Raw genomic sequence first — 26,241 nt, forward strand, 5'->3', positions numbered from 1 at the left:
CTCCGCCCCGCAGGAGACCCCGCGCCCCCTCCCACTCCGCGGGCTCCCGTGCGCGCCTCCCGCATGCGGGCCATCCCCCGGGGCCGGGGGCAGCTGTGTGCCCGCTTTCCGAGCCCCCTCCGTCCGCCCCGTGAGCAGGACCCCGAGTCTTTTGTCTGTAGTCCCAGGGACCCCCCCTCCTCTTTCTCCTCGGGTCGTCCTTTTGCACGGCCCCTCCTGTTTCCGCCTCGCTGGCTAGGGACCTGTCCATCTTGTCCTCGATGACCCCCCCATCCCCCCATCCCATCCCCTTTCCAGGCTAGACTGTGCCCACTGCAAAGTCGGGACAGGTCTTGACCAGGGCTGCCGGGGGAGTTCATTCCCCTTTCCCGCTCGTCCAGCCTGCGGGATCCCTTCCGTTGTCCTTGGCACCATCCCCACCGTTGGGAGGCCGTGCGCGTAGCACCTGGGAGTTCCCGTGCCACTTCCTCCCGCTGGCAGCTCTGCAGACACCTCCACCCACCCACGAGCGTGTCAGGCTGAGGTTCTGCAGACCTGGAGGAGAAGGAGGGGATCCAGATATCCAACAGTGCCTTCAGACTTCTCAGCTCGGCTTCCACACCTAGGCACCCAGTAGTAAAAAAAATGAACACGCAGATTCCAAGCAATAGGATCGTCTGCATTTTATTTGCACCTCATTTGCAAGTTAATTTCCCCGTCCAGCTTCTTCTGTTCCAGGTTCCTTCTCCCCCATCTCCCTCAAATCCCCCAGATGCTCAGAAAAAAAATTCTTTTTGGGGGTGGGGTGGGGCCTGGGGGGTGTATGCAACTAGTAGAACACAGGACTTACTCCTGGATCTGTGCTCAGGGATCACTCCTGGAGGTACTCAAGGGACCAGGCTGTGCCCTAGTGCCCTAGTGGGCCATGTGCAAGGCAAGCACCATGCCCACTATATTCTCTCTCTGGCCCCTCAGGAAAACAAAAAATTTCTATACCTCTTTGCCAAGATAGACCCAGTCTTCTCAGCTGGCCTGCCTGCCCTGTGTTCTACGGAGGTGTCTTTCCATGACTAAAAAAACACCGGGATCCTTCTAAGACCATGCCTTGAGTGCAGGGAAGGATGAGCTGCAGGACTGATTTTGCAGGCGAACGTAAGGGGGGCAGTAGGACAGGCAGAGCTGCGAAATGCCTGTCACAGACCCTGGAACTGAAGGTCAGACTTCTTGTGGGGCAACTTCCAGATGCTCAGAGGCGGGATGGCGTCCCTCCACCCACCACCACGGTCTCCCCATTGATGTAGCTGGCATCCTCAGAGCACAGGAAGGACACGATGCCCGCACATTCCTCAGGCTTGCCGATCCTACAGGAAACAGAGGCAGCAACAATCAAACAGCCAGGCCAGGCCTTGGCCAAGCCATAGGGGATGAAAGGCACTTCATTACAAATAGCAGATGATGTGTCTGGATTGGTTATGGACCTCCTGCCCATCCAACTTCTTTATGGTTAATATAAAGAGAAGCTGTATGTATGGTTTAGTGTATGTGTAAATGCTCTATTCTGCAAAAAACATAATTCATCCTATTCAAACAATGGAGAGGTACTTTGTTTCTCTGAAATCTGAGGGCACCCAGATCCCAAGTTATATATAGCAAGAATCTTGTGAGCAGCTATTTCAGACTTCAAAGAACTTGTTCTACTAGGGCTGGAGAGATAGTACAATGAATAAGGCATTTGCCTTGCACGTAGCCGACCTGGGTTCGATCCCCGCATCCCATATGGGCTCCTGGGCACCTCCAGGAGTTATTCCTGAGTGCAGAGCAAGGAGTAACTCCTAAACACTTCTGGGTGTGGCCAAACAAGAATTTGTCTTACCTCTGGGAATACTTAGGAAGGGTCAGGGATCTGTGCACAGTAAATGGACAGTAAGTGGATTGTTTAACGTGCACAGTTTTCATTCAGACCACTTCTTCCAGGAATCTATTTTTGTCTCTCTGTCAGATTTGTTGGTGAGAAAGTGCAAGCTTTCAGTGTCTGTATCAGTGATTGCATGATTTGGGAGCGTTTTGCCACAGAATGCTTGACAGGTGGGTAGAACTTGTACCTAGAAGGCCTGGATTAGTGATTTTCCATTTTAGCTGTACACTGTAATCATCAAGTAGGCTTAACCCTCCACTTACTTCAAAAAAGGAAGATGTTTTGGCCCTTACAATGGAATCTCTAGGCAGCTGGGGACGTAGTTCAGGTGGTAGAGCACATGCCTTACATATGTGAAGCCCTGGGTTCAATCCCTGATTTACGCTGTCCCCAACATTGGTAGGTGTTGCCCTGCTGATGCCCTTGAACTACTGGGAGAGGCCCTGGGGCACTGAATACCAACGAGTATGGCCTCAAACAACAATAATAACAAGAACAATTCCCCCACCCTCCACCCCAGGAGTGACCTGAGCAGCTAGAATTTCAAGTTTCCCTGACTTATTCTTTTTTTTTTTTTCTTTTTGGGTCACACCAGGCGCTGCACAGGGGTTACTCCTGGCTCCCTGGCTCATGCACTCAGGAATTACTCCTGGCAGTGCTCGGGAGACCATATAAGATGCTGGGAATCGAACCTGGGTCAGCTGCATGCAAGGCAAACGCCCTACCCGCTGTGCTATGGCTCCAGTCCCATCCCTGACTTATTCTAACGTGCATTCACAATGGAACACGATGGGGCTCAAGAATTACTGGGGCACAAGCAGAACAATGCCTTCCTAATGAGGAACTTGTGAACTCAGCCCCTCAGCTGACATAATGCTCATGCTGACACCAGGATGGCTGTGGGAGTGCTGGAGGGCTGGGACGTGGGGTCAGCAGACAACGGGCCTTGCTGGCAAAATGAAGGAGCAAAATGAAGATGCTGAAGATGAGAGTCTTCCAGAGACCTAAATCAGGAATGAGGCAGGGAATGCTGAGGGATGGGAGCTTGGGGAAAGTGCTGGGCTCTTGGGGGGGGGGAGGAGGGAAGAGGGCATTTTTCTTAGCGAAAGGAAGTTGGACTATCATTGAAGCTCTTTACTCCTTTCATTTGGATGGTAGGATCATCAACTTGAGCTCTGGAAATTGGACTTCGTATCACTGAAGGGGAACCTAAAGAACATGGTCTCTCACGCTAGGAGGAAGGAGGCAGGGTCTTTTCCAGAGTCCTGCTCTCCTAAAACCCAGAAGCTTCTGTGTTGAGTTCCTGCAATGGAAGCTGACCCCTCGCCCGTGTCCTGGGGTGGTGGAGCTTCAGACTGTGTGAACTCTGAGGCAGAGACGAGCCAGTCTGTGCTGTCCGGGAATATGTGAGGGAACAGTCCTTCCGTCTTCATCCTTCTCAACCCTCCCTGTGAGAGCCTCACCTGCCTATCCGCATGATTTCTTTTATGCTGTCTTCTCTTGCCTTGTCTGTCCAAAACTGCAAGTAAAAAAGAAAACTGTCTTTTAGGTGAAAGTGGGAGGCAAATGGAGAGCTGGGAGGCTATTAGTGCAATGGAGTTAAGTCCTGGCACTGTTAAGTCCTTCTCTCCCCATCTCTTTCCTCCACCTTCCATTATTTTCTGATCAGATTCTGATTAGATTCCGGGGAGGCATTTTGGTGGGTTTCCCCTACTTCAACCATGTATGAAGACAGGAAACCATACGAGGAACGTCTGGATTCCTTAGTTCCACACCCTAAGAAGTCCCAGGGACGGGGCTGTGGGCTCTCTGTCCAGGGGGCGGATCACGGAAAGAGCAAAGCCCAGGGAGGCGTGGGGCGGGCTGGGAGCTCAGGTCCCAGGTGCTATCCCCCTGCCACTCACTACACTACACATGGAGGTGCCCACTCAGAGTGCCCAGGGATGCAGGACCGTCATTTCTCACCACACTGCTGAAGCTGGTCTTGATGAGGCCCGGGGCCAGGCAGTTCACACGGATGTTCCTTGGGCCCAGCTCCAACGCTAGGTTCTTGGTGAGGCCCAACAAGGCTGTTTTACTCACATTGTAAGGACCCAGGCCCTGGGCAGACGAGAGAGTGGGTCAGTCTCTTTCTTGCAGTGCTTTCTTGTTTCTTTTTCCTTTTGGGGGTTGGAGTGGGGAGTCTGGGTCCCACTTAGCTTTGTGATTGGGAGCTACTCAGAGGCTGCTCCCAGGGTTACTCTTGGGAGATTGTATTGTGACCAGCCATATGTAAGGCTGGCCTTAACCTCTGTTTGCACTTCTCGGCTCTCTGTCTTGCTTCTGATTGTGACACATAAAGGACAGTAGATAAACAGATTATGTCCCATCAGGAAGCTCCCACTTAGACAACTGCCACATGCCCCACTAGATTAGTGTGTTGGAATGGGGGTGCAAAGCAAACTTCCCCAGAGTCTTTTATTTTATCTATTTATTTTTTTGCAGGGAACTTGGTGTGATTCCCCGGAGGGATGAAGTTTCTCAAGGGACCTGGAGGGGCAGAAGAAACAGGTCAAGTGAGCAGTTCTTACCGGAAATGGACTGTAGCCTGCGATGGAGGCCACGATCACCACTGAACCGCCTCTGGAAAGGGAAGAGAATGACCCTCAGCTCCGTGGAGACTGCTGTCTCCAGCCTGTGGGTGTCCCCTGCCACCATGCCTCCCTCCAGCCCTCTGTACCCGCGTTTTTCCATCTCGGGCACCACTGCCTTTGTGATCAGGGCTGTGGCCTTCACATTAATGTCCAGAATCTGAAAGTGAGAGAAGGGGAAGGATATGTGAGGGAGGAGTACTGGAGAAGGCAGGGTGATGAGGTGGGGATGGTGTGGTTCTGTGGACCTGTGCTTTCAGGTTCGATGAGGATCTCAGAGGTGAGTCACCTGGACCTTAGGAGAGAAAAAAAAAATCCAGGCTTGGAGAGAAGTGTCTTTCATGAACTCACTGGCACTTTTGTATGAGAAAGAATGGAGCCTGCTTCATCTCATTTCCTAGCCAGTCAAACTGGCCCAGAATATGCTTTCAAAAACTTTTTAAAATTGTTTTAGTTATTGGAGTGAAGGGTTGGGCCACACTTCGTGGTGCTCAGGGGTTACTCCTAGCTCTGTGCTTAGGATGACTCCTGGTGGTACTCAGGGGACCATAGGAGGTGCCTGGAATTCAAACTAAGGTCACGGCCACAGCTGCATGCAAGGCCAGGGCCTTATCTCCTGCACTATTGTTCTGCTCCCTGGCCCAGATTATTTTTCTTTTCTTCCTCCCACTTATTAAACATGGTGGTTTACAAAGCTGTTCACCATGGTTTGTTACAAGGATTCAGTATTCCAACACCAATCCCACCACCCCTCTCACCTCCCCTCCATCATTATCTCCATTTTCCCAACCACTCCGCAAGCCTGCTCCTGTAGAAGGCCCATAATAATTTATTTTATATTGCTTTTTACCACTAAATGGCTAATGGAATAATTTGAAAATATTTCCGTAGAAGAAAATTTGTGAACACTGATGCATCTCTCCATGGGGACATTAAGTCCTTGTTTGAGGGTTTACAAAACTCTTGTTACAAGTTAAGCCTTCTGTGTTCATGTTTTTGTTAGCTGAAATTGTTTGGCTTTTGTGCTACATCTCATCCAGCTGGTGTGTTACTACGGGCATGTTGGAGTTGTGGAGTTTGGAGATGTCCAGAAAACCCAGAATATTTAACTGGGCAGGCAGTTAACTATTGAACTATGGCCCAGATCATTCTAAACACTCCAGCCTTCCCTAGATTTGAGCTGGATTTCTGCATGTCTTTATGCAGATGAAGGAGAACCTGGACATGGTAGGTCTCCTGGGTGTGTCCTGGAGGGAGAAATGCTTTGCGGGGGTAAGTGTGGCTTCTGGGTTCTTCTGAGCCTACAGAGAGGCTCCCAGCCATCTCTCTGAGATGGGCTGTTAAGATGGACATTTACTTATTACCAAAAATGTTTTTAAAAGTTTGTTCTTGGGCCACACCTGGTTGAGAAGCAGCTCTGGGCTTGGTGCTGGGGGTTTGTTTCTGGAGGGGATTGGGGGAATCATGTGGTGCCAAATCCAGGCTTCCTCCATGCAAAGCCTGTGGCTGGCCCACTAAACTATCTCTCTAGCCTTTGGCTGAACATCTGTTAGAATATGGGGTCATGGGGAGACACTTTGGGGGCTGCTGGGCATAAGCTTCATGCAATAAAAAAAAAATCACTTCATGATGAAAGTGCACGGCTCTTGCTAATGGTATGCGCGGTACAGCAGGGACATTCTCATCCAGGGTCCCCTGTGGTAACTTATACTGGAATATTCCAGTCTTCTGGAAAGTCACCATTAGAATGCAAACAATAGTCAGCTATGCTTCACCCATAATCAGCCAGCTGGTCTACCTGCCACCTCATCTGTCCTGTGAGCCTGATCAGGCTTTATAGATTCCTTGAAGGTAAGTGGCTGGTATCGTGATGCCTGGACTTCTTTTCCATGAGTTCTTCAGAATAAGGGTATTCTCCTACACACCTCCATCCATGATCACAACCTGAACATTTCCCATCGGCCTATTATGCTGTCCATAATAAAATCCGCACCCCACCCCCCGCAGTCTCACAAATGACCTTAATAATCCAGGTTCAATTACAGATCAATGATTATCTTGGATTTGATGTACTCTGATATTAGAAAAAAGTCAACTCGAAAGAAAAATTATGAGTTCAAAACTGATTTTTTATGTGGTCTCTATCTAGGCTTCTCATGAAAGATTCGCCTCTACTTGAAAGAATATCAATCAGGAACTGGCTCACTGAAGAACATTGTGTCACTTTGGTCCTCCTGCCTGTTAAATACTGATAAACTATAGTATTTTTCCATCCTTAAACTTCAATGTTAAGCAATTATTGATATTAGAATAAAAAAAGGGAGATCTTAAAAAAATTTAGCATGTCCAAATCATGTGGGACTATTAACTGGTAGTAAACAAAGACAGATATGTTAATTAAGGCTTTATAAGGAAAGGACAGAAGTGCAGGAAATATACTATAAATAGAATCTAATTAAACATGCCACATAAAAGCCAATTTTAGAGCATTTGAATCTAGACATCTGGATGTTAGATGTTCTTGACATTGGAGGTAAGAAGGAAAGAGCACAAGTTATTTTCAAAGTCTGTGGGGTTCTTTTCTTCTCTTTTTTTTTGGATCACACCCAGCAGTGTTCAGGGCTTACTCCTGGCTCTGTGCTCATCATTCCTGGCAGGACTCAGGGAACTCTACGTGATGCCAGGGATCAAATCTGGGTCACTAGTATACAAGGGCATTATCTGCTGTGCTATCTCTCCAGCCCCAAAGTCTGTGTGTGTTAGAATGTGACATGTTAGGTCATTTCATGAGAACCGGCATTTCATTTAACTAGCTGTGAAAGTCTTCCAACTAATGAAAATCATTCTTTCTTTGGCAGCTGAAAGGGGACGGCTGGTGTATGCGTGTAAGTAGTTGTTGGCATATTAGCTGCCATGTCTCTGTTGGAAACAAACCAGGAAGAGGAGTTTGGTTAGAAAGACTTAAGGTGGGGGATGGGAGTGTGGGGAGCAGGAGGCTGGCAAAGAGGAAATGGAAGAAGACACCATAGGGAGAAGCAGCAAGGAAAGAACAGGGCAGGAGAAAGGAAGCCACCCCTTCCCTAGGTACACTCTAGGACGAATGACGAGGATTCACACATTTAACTAGAACTTGACAAATGCATCCTAAAAGCAGACTGGTGATTCCTGAGGCCTTGTCCTCTGCTCTTTGAATCACCCCTTACCTTGTCCCACACTTCTTCTGAGGCATCCAGCATATTTCCAAAGAAAGGGTTGACGGCTGCATTGGACACCAGTATGTCCACACCCCCGTGGAGTTTCACAGCCTGGAGAGAGGAGTAGGTGTGAGTCAGGGCTGCTGGTCGTAAGGACATTTTCTCTATCAATGCCGATGTTCCTTATTATTTTTTAAAGTCTTTTTTTGGGGGGGAGGCAACACCCAGCGGTTAACACAGGGGTTACTGTGGGTTCTGCGATCCAGGAATGGGGCTCAGGGGACCATATGGGATGCTGGGGGTTGGACCAGTGCTTGCTTACCTTTCTGGCCCCTGGATGTTCCTACTTAGGAACAACTGTCAAAGAAACATCTCTTTTCCTTGTAACATTTTTCCCCTCCAAGCTCCCCAAGCACTTCAGTCACCAGATTTTTTTTTTTGTTTTTTGGGTCACACCCAGCGATGCACAGGGGTTACTCCTGGCTCTGCACTCAGGAATTACTCCTGGTGGTGCTCAGGGGACCATATGGGATTCTGGGAATCGAACCTGGGTTGGCCAGCAAATGCCCTACCTGCTGTGCTATTGCTCCAGTTCCTAGACTTTTTTCCTCCCCCGTCCAGATTCATCTCTCCACTATGCCCCTCTTTCCACTTCTGTGTCTTTCTCTGACTAGGCTCTTTTCTTACACTTTCCCTTGGGGGAGGCTCCTTTATTCTCATTTTCGTCAAGGGCCTACTCTTCAGATCGTGAAGGAATTATCTTTATCTCAGATAATTTTAACAGAAAGGGTTTAAACATCTTTCCAGGAAAGGGCCAGAAAAATAGTATAGTGCGCAGAACATTTGCCTTGCATTGCAGCCAACCCAGGTTGGATCCTGGCATCTCATCTGGTCCCCTGAGCACCACCAGGAATAATTTCTGAGTGCAGAGCCTGGAGTAAACTGTGAGCATCGCCGGGTGTGGCCCCAAGCCAAACCCACAACAAAAAACTGTCACTGTCATTGTCCTCCCGTTGTTCATTGATTTGCTCGAGTGGGCCCAGTAACGTCTCCATTGTGACACTTGTTACTGTGTTTGGCACATCGAATACGTCACGGGTAGCTTGCCAGGCTTTGCTGTGCGGGTGAGATACTCTCGGTAGCTTGCTGGACTCTCCGAGAGGGACAAAGGAATCGAACTCGGGTTGGCCATGTTGGCCGCTTGCAAGGCAAATGCCCTACCCGTTGTGCTATCGCTGGGTTTAAACACACCCATCAAGGCAAGTGGACATCCTGGAGAAGGATGGGGTGCTGAAAGGAGGTAAAGGGATATGTCTGATACCCTATCAGCAACAGGATTGTAATCCAAAGCACCTAAACATTAAAAAAAAAAAAAATTACTTGACATAGGAGGCAGGTATGGGTAGAGGGGTGGGAGGGAAACTGGGGACACTGGAGGAGGGAAATGGGCATGGGTGAAAGACTGGTGTTGGAACTAACCATGAATAACTTTGCCACCTTTGTAATTAATGATAATTCAATTAAAAAAAAACCCAAACCAAAAACCAACAACTCAGGGGGCTGGACTGATAATACAGTGAGTCAGGCGCTTGCCTTGCATGTGGCCGACCTGGTTGGATCCCCAGCATCCCATACCCCTGAGCACTTCCAGCAGTAATTTCTGAGTGCAGAACCAGTAGTAACCCCTGAGTATCGCCAGCTGTGATCCCAAAAGACAAAATACCCAAAACCGACAACCCCAAAACCATAGAAAGTCTCCTCGGGAGGGGTTGAAGTCATCAGCCTGTGTCCCCATGGTGAAGAGGATGAAGCTGAACCCCAGGGCAGTTCATTGCTCATAGATGCCAAAGTGAGGGTATGAGGCCTGCTCATCTGGGCTTTGGGAGTAGGTGTGTGCTTTGCCGGGCATCCCTGGTCAGAACTGGCAGGGAGTTGGTTTGGAGGGGTTCTTCGAAAATGGGTTAGGGACTGGAACTGGCTATGTGGGAGCGTTGACCGGAGAGGCCCCTGGTGAGCTTCCAATAGTCCCATGGCTCCTTGCCCAATAATTACCACCTCCTTGCCTGGTTTGGGACATGGAAGTATAGAAGATTCCAGGTGGAAAGTGGGATTTTCAAAAGGAAAGCAAAGAGGCAACATCTCAGCTCACTGCAATGTCTCAAACAAAGACAAACTCCCACTGCTTAATAAATCATCAGAGGGGAAGGTGGAGTAATCAAGGGGCTGCAAAAACCTGCCAACGATTTGCCAACCTGAAACCAGTCTTTGCATTTGCCCAGAATTGGCAATTGGGTGACTTGGGCGAGCAGAGCTAAATGGGCCCTCAATCAACTTTGCGCCTTGCGATTTGGCACACAGAGGGGTGTTATTACCAATGTGTACCATCTGTTAGCTCCCGTTTTAACTAATTATTCTTGCTAACTAGGTGCGAGGCTCAGTTGCTTCCTACACTGCAGAGGAAGGAACGCCTGGGCTGTCAACATGTAAACCGAACACAATTTCAAACCCCATTGTCTTTGAAAGTCAGGATCAATCCGTTCTCTGAATTCTGGTGTCCTGGCACAAAGTCCAGTCACCTGCCCTTGGACCCGCTGAAGTCTCGCCTGTGGACTTGTGCCCAGGCAAGCACTGAGGAGGTTAGAGTGTGCCAGGTGCTGTACTCTCAGTGGGGAGGAAATGGTGGTTTGCATCCGAGTGCCTCTTCACGTCGGCTGTGCCTCTTATTCCCTGGCCTTCTGGGTCTCTCCACTCGCAGAGGAGAGGAGGCTGGTTTCCACGAACAAGAGACAAGAGCTGCAGACAGTGAGAGGTGTGATGACTCTCAGGTGTGTCAGGAGTCTTGCTCTGAATGTGATCACTGTTCCAGGGTGGTTTAGACCAGTGGAGAAGCGGCTGATGTGATTTCCACTGAGAATCTTCCAGAAGCAGAAGCGGATCAGGCTGCTGAGTATGCTCATGCTAATGGAGCAGCGTCCCTCACAGCAGGGTGACAGGAACAGAGCTGGTCTCAAACGGGAAGGAAGGATTCCTTCCCTTTCTACCCCAACACGGGTCCTACAAATTACTTGGGTCATTCTGGACTCATCATTCCAGTTTCCATTATATTTAATATTTTTGGTTTGGGGGGCCATACTTGGTGGTGCTCAGCGCTTACTCTTGGCTCTGTGTCCCTCCAGTTCTCATTAAAAACCAAATTTTAAAAATTTTTGGTACTGTGATTTATAAAACAGTCCACGATAGGGTTCTCTGCATATGACATTGCCACACCACACCCTCTACCAGTGTCTGTTTATTCCCACCACTGAATTTCCATGTTTTGACACTGGCTTAGAAAAGAAATCGTGGTTGGTTCCCACTAAACATCTCTTAGGTCTATCTAGTCTGGCTCTATACCACTGCTCCAGAACTCACTGGCCCTGCTGATGTCCCTGGCCCAAAATCTTCTCTATTCCTATAATCCCTTCTTGCCTGTATCTAGTCTCCATTTGCATCTTGCTCAACACCTCACTTCCCACAAGAAAACTCCCTTGAGACACTATGAGGTGTGGGGAGGTGTGCCCAGCTATCTTGCTCAGCCAGTTCCCCAGTGAGAGCTCTGCTCCAGTGCTACCTGGCATTTGCACATCCTGAAAGGCCACCTTTTGTTCATTCTGCATTTGCTCACTCTGCAGGCAGGCCTGATGGAGTAGGCCTGAGTAGGCCCGACCTTACTCCATCTGCCCGATCCACCTCCTTCAGGTCTAATATGAGCCCCCACTTCTGGAGCAGGGCTGGAAGACAGGTAGTTCACTCACTTGGGCGCAGTGAGAGGTGGTAATTTGGGCAGGATGATGATGTGCTGAGCCAGTAATCTGGCCCTGGTGTCACTGATCTCAGGATCAAGGTGCCAGTCTCAGGCTCTGTTTGGAAGTTTGTGTCAGGCCAGTAACCTTCTCAGACTCACGTCTGGTGTACCCTCTCCAATGAACAGTTGAACATCTATCAAACTGTTCCTTAAGAGTGCAATAACTCCCTATCACTCCACATGTCCACTTGCCTCTTTTTACATCAACTTCTTCTAAGACTGTAAAATTCTAAGTTCTTTCTACTTTTTGCGGGGGATAAGAGTGTGTGTGTGTGTGTGTGTGTGTGTGTGTGTGTGTGTGTGTTTGGGCGACACTTGGCAGTGCTTAGGGGCTATTCCCAGCTCTGTGCTCAGGGGTTGCTCTTGGCAGTGCCAGGATTGCACTGGGTGGGCCATAGGCAAGGGAAGCGCCTTCACCCCTGTACTTATCCCGCTGGCCCTGCTCAGGCTGTTTCCATCCATCTTTCCATCTGTTAGTGCCTCCCATTCCTGGCTACTCCCTTTACAACTTTACAAAAAAGATATGTGCCCTGAGCCTGCGGGAAGTGCAAAGTTCATACTTCCTTGTGTAGCTGGAAGCTTGGTGCCAAGCACAACTCTGACCCTGGCTTAGGCACTTTTCTGGAGCCCAGAGTGTAAGCGAGCCCCTAAGGCTGGACGCCTATGCTGGGGAAAGGCTATTTTCCCCTTCCTGGCTGTGTGCAGTGACTCCGGCACATCTCTCTAGCTGAAAGAATCCTGGCCTGGCTCTGTCATGATTAGAGTGAGCTCAACCTTGACCAGGCAAATAGTGTGAGGTAAGCAGCTGAAATAAGGCCTGGGAGCTATAGCCTGCAGGGACCACACTGCAGAACAGGGCACTGGCTGTTAGCTTGTGGGTGGAACCTCTATTTTGCAATTGTGTTTACTCATTTGTCCAATTAGGTTGGGAACTAGGGGTGAACCAGAGCTGCTTTTTTGGAGGGTGGGGTGGGGGATGATGGCATCACACGGTGGATGAGGTAAAGCAGTCGTGGTGGACTCTCTGGTGGGCTTATTCTGAGAGACACAGCAATGCAAATAAATGCAAATGCACTGAGGGCTGGCGCGGGGACGTGGAACGCACTGCTGGCTCGGCTCACACGAAAATTGTCCAGGAAAGCAGGGAAGGAGGCTCAGACCGGCTCCCTTCTGCCACCCCCTGGCTCTGTGCCCACAGCCTTGCTGCTCACCGTGGCCACCAGCCGTTCGCGGTCCTCGGCCTTCCCCACATGGCACACGGTGCCCGTCACGCTCAGCCCCTCCCCCTGCAGCGTGGTCACGGCGCGGTCCACATTCTGCTGCTTCCGGCTGCTGACCACCACATGGGCCCCGTCCTGGGCCAGGCGCCTGGCGATGGCAAAGCCGATCCTGTGGGCAGAGACAGACATGGACTCTCAGCTGATCAGGGAAGAAAGAGGGTCTGAATTCTAGCTCTCCCTGGGAATGACCTCTAGGCGTCTGACCAAGTGATGAGCAAGGTTAGTGGCACGTGGTGCTGTCTAAGTGAGGTCAGACTTGCTACCTTTTGGGCACTCGCTCAGGTATTTTTCTTACGGTATGGTGCTCAGGAACTGACCTCATCTTCTCCAGGTGCCACAGTGGGGTCAGGTTTACAGGCTGCAGGCCTGGGAGGGAGTGAGTTTGGTGCGCAGTGGCTGCCCCTTCAGGACAGGAGGCTCGTGAAGGAGTCTCACCCCTCCCAATACCTTCTGTTCATCTCAAACAAGGGCCTTATTTTTTGTTTTGGGGTGCCCGTGCAAGGCAGGCCCTCTGGCTAATTCACACTCCTCCCCTGCGTGGAGGTTTTGACACAGTGTGCATCTGCCCCATGCCTTCCTGCTTTATAATAGATTTGTGAAGAGCTGGTGCCTTGCAAAGTGCCAGCTCAGAGGAGAGGCTGGGCTAGGGACGCCTGCGTGCACCGAGCGATGCAAAACTCTGGTCTCAGGGGGCTTGTGTCCTGTGCGGCAGCTTCTGGGAGTGTGGACAGTCCCTGAACTCGGGGTCGGGTCGGGGCTTCCGGTCTTCCCAGACTGTAGGTGGAGCCGGTGGACTGGGGCAGCCAAGGCGCTGGGAGAGGCTGGAGGCAGCAGTTCTAGAGGCGGCGGGGCCAGCGCCGGTCAAGGCAGGGGCTAGCGCCAGGGCGGTGCGTGGGGCTGCGGGCAACCACGTGGTACTTTCTTTCTCACGTGAGGGGGCCCGGGAGGTAAAGGACAAAGGGTCAGGACCAGTTTCCCGGCAGCAGCGGGCGGGGGTGGGGGGTGCGCCGGCACTCACCCATCGGTGGAGGCCGTCACCAGGGCCACTTTGTTCGCCAGCCGGTCCCGGCGCGCCACCCCGGAGCTGGCCATCCGCAGCGACTTCCACACCTGGGCACAGCAGCCCCGCAGCAGCCCCGCCTTCTGCATGGCGCCCGAGCGGGGGTGCGGCCCGGGGGGGAGGTGACCGCGGCGGCTCCGCTGCCCGCCTCGCTGCCCGCCCCGCTGCCCGCCCCGCTGCCCGCCCCGCTGCCCCGCCCCGTCCCGCGCGCCGGGAGCTGTGGCCGCGGGCGCCCCCTGCCGGCACCCGGCCGTCGAGCCCCCTGGGTCCTCCGGGTCTCCCTTGGGAGTCAGCTTGCCCGCGCCGCCTCCCGTGGAGGGGTATGGGGATGGGGAGGCGTCAGGGCACTTTGAGCTAAATCTCCAGAGGGACTTCCTGCTCCAAGGGAGTCTGCGGCTGCGTAGGCGGCAGCCTGCAGGAGGCCAGATGTTTTGCACTGGCCCCTGGAGTCCACCCAGGTGAGGGTGCAAGAGCTGGAGGGCAGAGAGATGTGACGGGAGTCGCTGATTTAGCACTGGCTCTGCCCTTCGCTGGAGCTCAAGGACATCTGCAATCTCCCCGGCCTGGAGGGGCAGCTCTGATCACGTGGTCACCAGCGTGCAAGGCCGCGGGTCCTGGCAGGGCAGAGTGGCCAGGAGGAAGGCGCACTTTATAGTAGTCTTAAGAGGTAGTGGGGAGGCCAGAGGATTCCAGGCCACCTGGGGAGACACAGAATGGAAGCACTGTCATTTTCCTGAATCACCCAGGTTTTAGCCTCACCCTGATTCAGTGTGTGTTTGTGGAATGAGAAAGTGTTTGGTGAAGGGTAAATGAAACACATAGTAATTATTGACACCATATAGTGATTATTGTTGCTGCCCCAGGCTGGGCTCTTCATCTGATCTGAGTAAGCTGGAGTGGATGATGAATCAAGTTCTCACCAGCTGTAAATTCTGTGTCCAAGACTTCAGCCTCCAATTCTGCCAAGTGAGCTGGAATGATCTCTCTCCTGGGTTTCTGGGAGAATTAATAAATCTAGATGGCTTATGGTATACTCTAGAAGGGCCCCAATAGGCCCCAGTGGCAGCATTTGAATTGGTTTAACCCAGTGGCCTCCAAAGGCTAGGAGAGAGGTAAAGCAAAATGAAAGAAAAGAACAGGACAATAGGATAATTTTCCTGAGGAGAAGCATATATATTTTTTAAATTTTATAAAATTAACCTGGCAGGCTCCCGAATGTAACCTGCCCACACTGCAGAGTCTGGCAAACTCCCTGTGGTGTACCCAATATGCCAAATACCTGTAACAATGATGGGTCTCATTCTCCTAACCCTGAAAGAGCCTTGAATGTGGCATTTTTTAAAATCTCAGGGCTAGGGCAAAGGAGACGTTACTGGTGCCTGCTTGAGGCAATTGATGAACAACAAAATGATCGTGATCGTGATTTTATTTTATAAAGCTTGATTGAAGTGATAGCATAGCGGGTAGGATGTTTGCCTTGCACGTGGCCAACCCGAGTTCGATTCCTCTGCCCTCTTGGAGAGACTGGCAAGCTACCGAGAGTGTCCCGCCTACACGGCAAAGACTGGCAAGCTCCCCGTGACGTATTCAATATGCCAAAAACAGTAACAACAAGTCTCACAATGGAGACGTTACTGATGCCTGCTTGAGCAAATCGATGAACAATGGGAGGACAGTGCTACAGTGCTATAGTGCTTTATAAAGCTGATCACAATAATTCATTACATTTAATATTCGCACACCAATCCCACCACCATTGTACCTTCCCACCACCATATTTTGAGTGCTCCGCCCCAAATCCCAAACTGTGGCCCCAAAGCAGAACTGAAACAATTTTATATTGCTTGTTATGAATAATCTGCTAAAAATGGTCCAATAAAGTTTCCTTAGAGGAAAGTGTGTAAAGATTGTTGTATTTCATCCTGGAGACATTAAGCTCTTGTATAAGAGATTACTAACATGTTAGTTAACCCCTATCAAATGTGTGCTGCTCTTGGTACATCAGTGATGTAGAGTATGAGAGGCCGTGTGGCTGTGAAATGTGTCTGCATGCTCCAGGTATTCTAAAGTTTAGATTGATTATACATACAGCAGATTTACTCATGGGTGAGGTTTGTCCGAGCCTGTGGAGAGCGGCCGTGAGCATGGCGGTGACTGAGTTTTGGAGGTCTTTGGGTGCCTGGGCTCTATTGGGGCGGGGAGGGAAACTCACCTGCCCCTCTCAGAGTTGCTCCGGTGAAGACAGTCTGGCACAGGGTCTGGAGGCATCTTTACAGTGTGTCATTCTATGTTGGTCTCTTTTGGGAGATTTATTTCTCAGAGAAGCATATTGAACTTAACAGATAGATCTTTATTCTGGGATAGGGTTCTGCCCCTTTTCTTGAATGTTAGTCTTTTTTCTTAGGGAAGATGATGGGGGTGGGGACCTGGTTCCAGTGGCAAAGCCACATGCCCAGCATATGGGAGGCCCTGAGATTGATCCCTGAGTTGGCAAGCCCCTGTGCACAGTTTGGTGAGAATGAAATGTGGGCCCTGTTTTTCTTAAAAAAAAAAATACTAAGAAAAGATGATAAAAGATGGATAAGCTGAGAAGAATGTTACTAGTTGGTAAAACCACAAGTTTGACAACCTGATATACCTGTGTGTAGAATTAGAGGAAAGAGAATTCTGGTCTGAAATTCAAACTCTGGTGATTGTTGTTTCGTAGGATCCATATTTGCTGAAGAGTCACTTAGAAGATGTGTAGGGCAGCAGGGCAGCGAAAAAAAGGACTCAGATTTCACAAGGGGATGTGAGGCCCAGGCTAGATTTATGGTGTCTTCCTCTGCGGAGCGGGTATAGATGTGCCGTTGAGCTTTGGTACTCAGCACATCCTGATGAGATAAACGAGCTTTAGTCTAATTTCCCCCACGTCCAGGAAAACTGACTCTCTGACTGGTGCCCCTCAGTCTGAACCTCATGAATTATTGACAGCAGACACTGGAGAGCACGATGCTCCTCTTCCTCCTCGGGGCTAATGCACTGTGGGAACCCTTCCCAGCGCTCCGCATCTGCCCTGGGAGCTGGGGGAGGCTGTGTGGGAGAACGAGAGCTGGGCCTCTCAGGCTTTGGGTGCAAAGGCACAGGCCTGCAGGGCGTATTTGATCTGTTTACAGGGACTGCCCATAGGCAGACAGCCAGGTCCAGGGGCTAGGGTGGGAGAGGGAGACCACATCCCAAAGAACATTTCTGGGGAAAGAAAATTCTGGGTATTTTGTTTGTTTGTTTGCTTTTTGGGTCACACCCGGCGATGCACAGGGGTTATTCCTGGCTCTGCACTCAGGAATAACATGAGTTATCTCCCTGGCAGTGCTCGCGGGACCATATGGGATGCTGGGAATTGAACCCCGGTCAACCACGTGCAAGTCAAATGCCCTGCCCGCTGTGCTATTGCTCCAGCCCCGGAAAGAAAATTCTGACATTTGAGCTTGGTCATTGTCCTTTGCGTGGGTGAAAGTTTGATCTTTGGTACTGTTATTTTGAACATTAGCCAAAATTAATTTTTTGCATAATTCTTATTAACTTTTAATAATAAAAATGCTTTTATAGTTAACCTTATATAAATTTCAGGTATGTGTTACTGCAAGTCAACATCTACTCAGACGAGGTTAACTTCATCACTAAGAGTCCTGTTCTAGCCTTTACCATACAGTGGACCCCTTTGATTCAATTACCCATCACCCTCTGCGGCTTCCCTTCTGCTGGCCATTCCCTGGACCTCAGAGCCAGATAACAATACCATTTTCTTTGGGCCAGCACAAGGAACATGAGGGAGGAGATTGTGAACAGAAAAAGGTAGAGGAAAGGCAAGAAGGGTGGAAGGTTCCAGTCCCTACTCCTCCTCAAACGGGAATGTTCAAGATGGGATGGGAATTCTTAGGGGGAAATGCATGCCTGTGTCAGAGTCTCTTTGTAATGGGAAAGCTAACAGGCACTGGGATTGTTCTTGTATGCATCTCCTCACTGCAGATCTTGAAGAAATGGCTCTGTCATTGGGAACCTCACTTCCATCTGCTTTAGGGAGTGTTTCTGAAGGAAACTCACCTGGGGTGGAATTGAAGTTTTGCATTTGCAGCAGCACTCCAAGATTTGTCACTGAGTTTATTTTCTATGTATTGGACACTGATCCCAGACTGGTCACTGATTGGAGTATCACGACAGAAGTCAGAGCCTGCCATGGCCACAGGTCTTGGTAGACATGTGACCAGTGCGAAGTGGTTCCTGCCACTTTCCCTGAATGACACCAGTGGGGTGACATAGGCACTTTTATTTCCATATGTGAAGTCAGAGTGAGCCAGGACAAACTGACCTGCTATGTATGGGGACTGGCTACACTTGATTCGTCTGCCCTAATTGGGGAATAAAAGACACAGAAATTAACTTCCTCTGAATTGCGAATTTACTTTTAGCGGCAGAATGTTTTTTTTTTTTTTGTTTGTTTGTTTGTTTGGGATTTTGGGCCACACTTCACTATCATCAGGGCTTACTCCTGGCTCTGTGCTCAGGGGTCATTCCTGATGATGCTTGGTGGACCGTATGTGGTGCCAGGGATGGAACTAAAAATATCACCAAGGGCATTTTTATTTAGTATTTTAAAAAGTAATTTATCAGAAAGTAGCATGCAAAATACAATGAATATAAAATATGGTGTGCTTTTCTTTCTTAAAGAAGTAACTAGAGAGACCAGGGAGATAAATCTGGTCAGGGACACATGCTTTGCATATGAAAGGATATAAGTTTATTTTCAGAATTTTTTTCCTAGCTTCTGTTTTTAATTTCCCCCCCTAGAGGTTTCATCCATCTCATCTTGGTGCTCCTCAATCTTTTTCTCAGCTGGTGTTATGCTGCTGCTCAGACCTTCTATTGAGTTTTTTTGTATCACCCACCATACTCTTCATTTCTGATTGTAGTGATTTTAATTTTCATTCTCCTATTTTCTGTGCTTTGCTGACTAGTTGTGCCTGTGTTTCTTTGAGCTCATTAAATTTCCTCACCATGGTGTCACTACAGTTATTTTCTGAGCATTCACCTAGCTGGTAGGTACTGGCTGAGCCTTCTGTGTCACTGTTTTCATTCATTGAACTTGGTGGGCTTCTGAGCCTTCCTCATTGTGTTTCTATGCTTCTGCTGTGCTCAGGGTGAATGTTTGTCCTTACGCTCTCCTGTGAATCTCTGAGGGATTTGGCTGGGACTTGTTCTTTTCCTTTCCTGCCTGTCGGGCATGGAGGCTCCTACTCAAAAGGGAGGGGATTCTGCCTCCCAGAGTCCACAACTGAACCCTATCAAGCTGCCAAGCCTCCAGATCGTGCCAGGTCGATTGATCTCTGGGCCTGAAATCTCTGCCATCCTCTCGGAATGGGGTCCAGTAGCCCCCACAACAACACCCTCCAGCATATAAACAAACAGTCCAGCTCCTACTGGGCTGTCACTGTACTGACAGCCCAGTAGGAGCACACCAGCTTTGATGGGAAAGTTGCATAGCAGCCCACCACACTCATCAGTGAATGAAAACCACAACAGAGAAGGCTCAACCAGCCCCAACCAGCTCAGTAAATCCTCAATGACTTTAGTAATACCACTGTGAGATATAGCAATGGTCAGAAATTCACTTTCACCTATCTATTTTTTGATATCTCTATTTGGCTTTTTAAATAAGCAATATCGAGTAAATTATTTTGTGAATGCTGAGGAGGCAGGTTTGGGGTGGTGGGTGGGAACATTAATGGAAGGAAGGGTACACTAGTGGTATGATTGGTGTTGGAGCATTGTATGCCTGAGACAACTCTATTATGAACAACTTTGTAAATAACTTTGTTTAAATAAAAAAAAAAGGGCTGCACGGCTGGAGCGATAGCACAGTGGGTAGGGCATTTGCTTTGCACACGGCCAACCCGGGTTCGATTCCCAGCATCTCATATGGCCCCCCAAACACCGCCAGGAGTAATTCCTGAGGGCATGAGTCAGGAGTAACCTCTGTGCAACGCCGGATGTGCAGCAAAAATTAAAAAAAAAAAAAAAGAAGGCTGCAGAGAAGTTAGTCAAGAGGTGAATCTTACCTGGGATGGTGGGAAAGCTAGCAGAGGTCTCGGCATTTAAAAATATTAAAATTTCTACTGTTTAAAAGATAGAAATAATAGAAATCCATGTTTTATATTTTTGGGTTGTACCTGGTGGTACTCATGGGCAGTCCAGACTCAGTGCTCTGTGGTTGCTCCCAGAGGTTCTTGGAGGACACAGCAGTTCTAGGGTTCCATCCAGGACTCCTGCACACTGAGTATGCTCTCCAACCAACTCAGAGAGTTTCCTCTGGCCCTGTTCATAATTTTTAAATGAGATAGAGCTTATAAAATGAAAAGTGAAGCTCTTCCCTATTTTTCTTTCATCTGCTTCCCTGCAGCTCTTGGTCTTGTGCATCTTTGCAGAAGTTCCCTATTCATTTTCCCCTGAAAAATATTTTCTACAAATGGAATGACACTTTACATACTGTCCTTCAGATGGCTTGCTTCTTTTCTGTTTTCCCCCTGCTTCTTTCTTTCACTTCTTAAAATACATTCTTTGAGATTGCTCTGAGTGGTACACAATAGATCTGCCTTATTCTCTCTCTCCCTTTTAAAAATAGCAGTGAGGTATTCCATTGTGTGGAGACTCCATAATTTATATAGCTAGTCTCCTACTGACGAACCTTTAGGTAGTTTCCAGTGTTTTGCTGTTTCAAACAATAATGAACATCCTTGAATGTATACGTATTTTGTGTTTGCTGAAAATACATTGGCACCCTGGGTCAAATGTTTTACATGGATGGCTATAGTTAAATTACCTTAAATTTTTTTTAACCAGTTCTGATGTTTTTGTTTTTCTAAAGTGAGTTTCCCTGGTGCCTTACTCTCTTACACAGGCATAAACCTTGGGTTATAGTGAAAGCTTAGTGAATAGCGACAGTGGGTCCTGGGCTCAGTGGCTGGAGTTGGGATCTCATATGCTTGGAGCTTGCAAACTGGAGTCCTACTCATGACCACCCACATTTGTCATTGAGAATGACAGTTGAGAATTGCCAAATTTTAGAATTTTTAAAAAACAGACAGCAGAAGTGGATCTTAATAGGAAATATTTGATTTTTAAATGTTGACATTTAAATATTTAATTTACTTTAAGGAAAAAAACCACAACAAACCCAACTATAAATGGATCTGTGGTTGCTAGTGATGGACATGGTGTCTGATATTAATTTTGTGATTTGCTTCCCCATCTTTTGTACAGCTTATTTACTAGATTTACTAGTCTTTCAGTTTCTCTTCCTGATCGCCCTGGCTTTGCTTGTGGTTGGTGCCCATTTTTAGAGAGCCTGGCTCTGGGCTGTATGCTGTGCGCAGGTCCTGCTCTCTCTAAGAACGGGGAAGGTTCTTACAGACACTCATTGCCTCCCTTCCTTACTGCTGCAGTTTCTCTCCTCTGCTTTTTGTCAGGAGGCGCGATGCTGGTAGGGGCTCAGTTTTGAAGCACCAACATTCTCTGTTGCTGGTCAGTTCTGGGATCCCAGGATTATAGCTCTTGTGGAGTGCCTCTATGAATGCTGAAGGACGATTTCAGGGAAGAAACAGTGTGGGGACAGTCACATTTCCCCAGATGATGTATTCTTTATTTCTCAGAAAATGATGGCATTACTTCAAGGAATTATTGAAGATTTGGGAGGAGAGCAAATCGGAATAGATGTAGACAAATGGACCCAAAATGGGGTGCCTGTGGGCTCCTTTCTTTGGCACAACCAAATTCTTCTTCTTCTACTTCCTCTTTCTCTTCCTCTTCCTCTTTTCCTCCTCCTCCTCCTCCTCTTCCTCCTCCTCCTCTTCCTCCTCCTCCTCCTCCTCCTCCATCTCTTCCTCTTCCTCTTCCTCCTTCTCCTTCTCTTCTTCCTCTACTCTTTGGGCCTCACCTGATGATGCTCAGGGATTACTCCTGGCTCTGTACTCAGGAATTACTCCTGGTGGTGCTCGGGGGACCGTATGCGGTGCTGGGATCTAACCCAGGTTGACTGTGCACAAGGCAAACCAAATTCTTTTTATTATACTTGAAACTTTATTTAAACACTGTGATTTACAAAGCTGTTCATAATACAGTTGTTTCAGGCATTCAATGTTCCGATACCAATCCCAACACCAGTGGAACCTTTTTTTTTTTCCTTTTTGGGTCGGGCTGGAGTGATAGCACAGCGGACAGCGTTAGCCTTGCGTGCAGCCAGCCCGGCCGAGCCGGGTTCGATTCCTCTGTCCCTCTTGGAGAGCCCGGCAAGCTACTGAGAGTATCTTGGTACCGAGAGTATCTCACACGCATGGCAAAGCCTGGAAAGCTACCCATGATGTATTCAATATACTAAGCACAGTAATAACAAGTCTCAAAATGGAGACGTTACTGGGCCCGCTTGAGCAAATCGATGAGGCCAGTGTTTGTTTTCTTTTTGGGTCACACCAGGCGATGCACATGGGTTACTCCTGGCTTTGCACTCAGGAATTACTCCTGGCAGTGCTTGAGGGACCATATGGATGCTGGGAATTGAATCCGGGTTGGCCGCGTGCAAGGCAAATACCCTACCTGCTGTACTATCGCTCCAGCCCTATGCAGTGGGACCTTTCCTCCACCAATATCTCTAGCTTCCCACCCACCTCCCAAACCTACCCTTTTAGCACGCACAAAATAATTTACTTTATGTTTCTTGTTATAACATATATATCTCAGTGATGTTACTAAAGTCATTGTGGGGGCTGGAAAGATAGCACAGTGGGTAGGGCTCTTGCCTTGGTCATGCTTGATCGTGGTTTGATCCCTGGCATCTCATATGGTCCCTCAAGCACTGCCAGGAGTGATTTCTGAGTGCAGAGCCAGGAGTAACCACTGAGTTCTGCCTCCCCAAAAAAAAAGTCATTGAGGATTTATTGAGCTGTTAGGTGCTAGTTGAACCTTCTGTGTTATTAGTTTTCTCTCACTGATCTTAGTGGGTTTCTGTGCAACTTTCCCGTCTAATTTGTTGTGCTCCTACTGGCTTGTCAGTGCTTAAATTTGGGATGCAACTGTGCACTTCAGGAGCTGTGGGACTGAGATGATTCAGCAGCTTCGTGTCTCTTGGAGTTTAGCTGTGGAGCTGGGCTGATTATATGTTAGAGGAAACTGGGTGTGGGTGAGCCACTGGGTCTTTCAGCAGGGGAGGGAACTCGGCCTGCCCCCATTCCAAGAAGGCACCAGAGATCTCAGCCCAGAGACTGAACCTGCCTGGGACAACACACTGGTGGTGTTTCCCTCACAACCAAATTCTTAGCTCAGTTTCCAATATGGTGGTTCCCCTTTCCTCCCTCTGAGTTTCACTGGCAGGCCTGGGAGGTACAGACAATAGCTGGTTCCTCCTAGAAAGAAGAATCAGATGGGCCTCCGGTGACTGCTCATCTAAGGCTTCCTCCAGCCTGGGGCCACACTGGACCGTTACCTGAGCACCTCAGGCTAGTTTCTGCCTGACTCCTCAAAGGGCTCCAAGTGGTGTTGGTTATCTCCATGTGGTCGGCCCCAGCAGATCATCCTCATTCCTGCTTCTTCTCGTCCCACTTCACACTTGTGGCTCCACTGAACCCTTCGGATGTCTGACTCCAAGCTTTTTCTTTAGAGTTCTTCCAATGCAAGACCATATTCTGGGATAACACACTCTGAAGAGAGGAGAGTGTTTCCCCAGAGAATCTGTCTGCTTCTTTAATGACAGCGTCTGGGCCTCTGAAGCAAGAAATCCGGAACCACAGCTCCTATCAGGGAGTTATTTAATGGGGCCTGGAGTGGCAGATGGTGGGGTGGGCTTTGGTAGTTTCAGGCTGGATCCTGTTTGTGGAGCCACTCCTGCTTCCTTGAAGTCTCTCTGCTGATGGGAGGTGAAGAAATGTCTTCTCATTTCTTCTCTTGAGGTAACACATTTTTCAGAAATTTCTGGAGCACACTTTCTCAAGAACCAATATTTAATTCTTAGTACCATGCTGTCTAGGTCCACACTATAGCACTGTTCTCCTGTTGTTCATCGATTTGCTCCAGCGGGCACCAGTAATGTTTCCATTGTGAGACTTGTTACTGTTTTTGGCATATTGAATATGCCGTGGGAGCTTGCCAGGCTCTGCCGTGTGGGGCAGGATACTCTCGGTTGCTTGCCAGGCTCTCCAAGAGGGACGGAGGAATTGAACCCGGGTTGGCTGCGTGCAAGGCAAACGCCCTACCCGCTGTGCTATCGCTCCAGCCCCTAGGTCCACACTACAAAAGAACCATCTCCCTAAAAGTACCAGGCCACCTTCTCAGGAGATAACATTTGACATGATGTGAAAACAGTTCTGTTTCCTGCTCCCACTTCTGTAACAGTGAAGGAGGCTTGTGGAAAGAGAGGAATAAGGCCCACCACAAGCCTTGCTACAGGACAGAGCAGTTGACTTCTGTGGGCTGGGGTAGTTCAACTCCTTGAGCAGAACTTCACTGTATAAAATCTCTGCAGAGGAGGTGGGGGCAGTTTAAGAATGCTATTATCTTCCTGCCTCTAGCAAACCATCAGGAGTGAAAGGGATGGGTGTGTCTGGCTTTTGAGTTACAGACATAGGCCCACTCATTTTGAATTTAATAATGCAGGTTTTGTTCTTGCTTTTTGATATTTTGTAGGACCAAAAAAATAAAAAAGGAACCATACAACATATATTTTCTCTACCTCAATTAAAATTTTCTTTTTCTTTTGAAGAAATTCCAGGCTCACAGTACAGATTCAAAACTTGTGCTTCAGCTCCCCCTGGGCCCTTCTCCCAATGTCTCCAGTGTTTCTCAATGTGAGTTGTAGGAAAATGTCCAGTCAAGGCTTACGGGAACATCTGGGTGTCTGGAGATCGAACTGGTTCAGCTACAAGAAAGGCGAGAGCTCTATCCACTGTACTATCTCTCTGGTTCAATTTTTAAAATAAAATGAAAGAATTCTTGGGGCTGGAGCTAAAGTGCAGTGGGTAGGGAGTTTGCCTTGCATGTGGCTGACCCGGGTTCGATTCCCAGCATCCCATATGGTCCCCTGACCACCTCCAGGAGTAATTCCTGAGTGCAGAGCCAGGAGTAACCCCTGTGCATCATCAGGTGTGACCCAAAAAGTCAGAAAATAAAAAAAAAGAATTCTTATAAAGTTTTTATATGGGAGAAAGTCAATCATTTTACTGTTAATATTCTATTGTTATGCAGTTACTTTCTTGGTTTGACTTTGGGTTTATGTCCTTTTTGGAGGGGTGATCTCCAGAGGTGTACAGCCACCCTGGTGATGGTCATCCTGCAGGTGAGGCCTGACAGTTTGGTACTTGGGACCAGCAGGGTGGGGGGCCACTAGGCCTCTATCAGGTGGTGCTGCGGGTCTATGTAATACTAGGAATCGTGTAGGCAAGACCTCCCTTCGAGCTAACTCCCGACCCCAACTTGATGTCTCTTTAACATCATGTAGAAGTTTAAACTTATTTTTTAGGGGTAGGTATTTGGGTCATATCTAGTACTGCTTAGGGTTTTTCCCTGACTCTTTACTAAGGAGTGACCCTTAATAGTGCTCTGGGATCTAACTGGGGTTGGTCACATGCAAGGCAAGTGCCCTTAATCCTGTACTGTCTCACCAGTTAAACTTTTTATGGGATCAAATTTCTTTAATTTTTACTTGGCAGCTTCTAAGTTTTGTGTTATGTTGAGAAAAGTCTTTAGTACTCCAGGAGAATTAAAAATCCATTTGTGTAATCATTTAACTTGAGTGTGTGTGTGTGTGTGTGTGTGTGTGTGTGTGTGAATTTAAATCTCTGGGTCATTGATTATTTGCTCTTATACAGGAAGTCTGAGTTATATATTATGCCCTTATTTCTTTGTTATATTTTCATGTGTCTTTGAGCTAATGTATTTCTCCTTCCATTAATTTACCTTTTAGTTCTTAAGTCAATATTCCTTATATTCCTTTTTCTTTTTTAATTTTAGCGGGACACACCCAGCAGTGCGCAGGGGCTACTCCAGGTATGACACCCAGGGATCACTCCTTGGTGGTACTTGTGGGACCATGGGAAGCCAGGGATCAAATCTGGGCCTTCTGCATGCAAAGCATGTTCTCCAGAGCTTGGAGCTATCTCTCCAGCCTTAAGTGAGGATTTTAATAGACATTTTAAAGAGTAAAAAGGAAAGTGGAAAAGTGGCATAAAATAACTTAAAATAGAATGGCATGGAAATCCAGAGGTGAGAAAGACAGTTTTTAGTTCAGGTGCTCTGGATAAGTTTCATGAAAGGGAGTTT

The 26,241-nt window shown here is 48.4% G+C and overlaps 1 protein-coding gene across 5 annotated transcripts in view; it reads right to left on the bottom strand.

Annotated features, from left to right (window-relative positions):
- Positions 1-647: 647 nt before the first annotated feature.
- Positions 648-26,241, bottom strand: part of LOC130041170 (dehydrogenase/reductase SDR family member 4) — a 330,800-nt gene continuing 305,206 nt past the window's right edge. Inside the window, exons 1-8 of one of the 5 annotated variants that reach the window (XM_056133213.1) lie at positions 13,861-14,034; positions 12,774-12,951; positions 7,728-7,829; positions 4,614-4,684; positions 4,465-4,516; positions 3,860-3,994; positions 3,358-3,413; positions 648-1,340 (exon numbers count right to left, since the gene is read on the bottom strand). In XM_056133213.1, coding sequence (XP_055989188.1) covers positions 1,226-1,340; positions 3,358-3,413; positions 3,860-3,994; positions 4,465-4,516; positions 4,614-4,684; positions 7,728-7,829; positions 12,774-12,951; positions 13,861-13,991 — 840 coding nt within the window. In that variant the 5' untranslated portion in view covers positions 13,992-14,034 and the 3' untranslated portion in view covers positions 648-1,225. Of the gene's footprint in view, positions 1,341-3,357; positions 3,414-3,859; positions 3,995-4,464; positions 4,517-4,613; positions 4,685-7,727; positions 7,830-12,773; positions 12,952-13,860; positions 14,035-26,241 lie in introns of those variants that run through there. The other 4 variants (XM_056133212.1, XM_056133215.1, XM_056133216.1 and 1 more) reach the window with 4 other exon arrangements.

The sequence above is a fragment of the Sorex fumeus genome, unplaced genomic scaffold (genome assembly GCF_029834395.1).
Source record: "Sorex fumeus unplaced genomic scaffold, SorFum_2.1 ptg000098l, whole genome shotgun sequence".
NCBI classification, from domain to species: Eukaryota; Metazoa; Chordata; class Mammalia; order Eulipotyphla; family Soricidae; genus Sorex; species Sorex fumeus.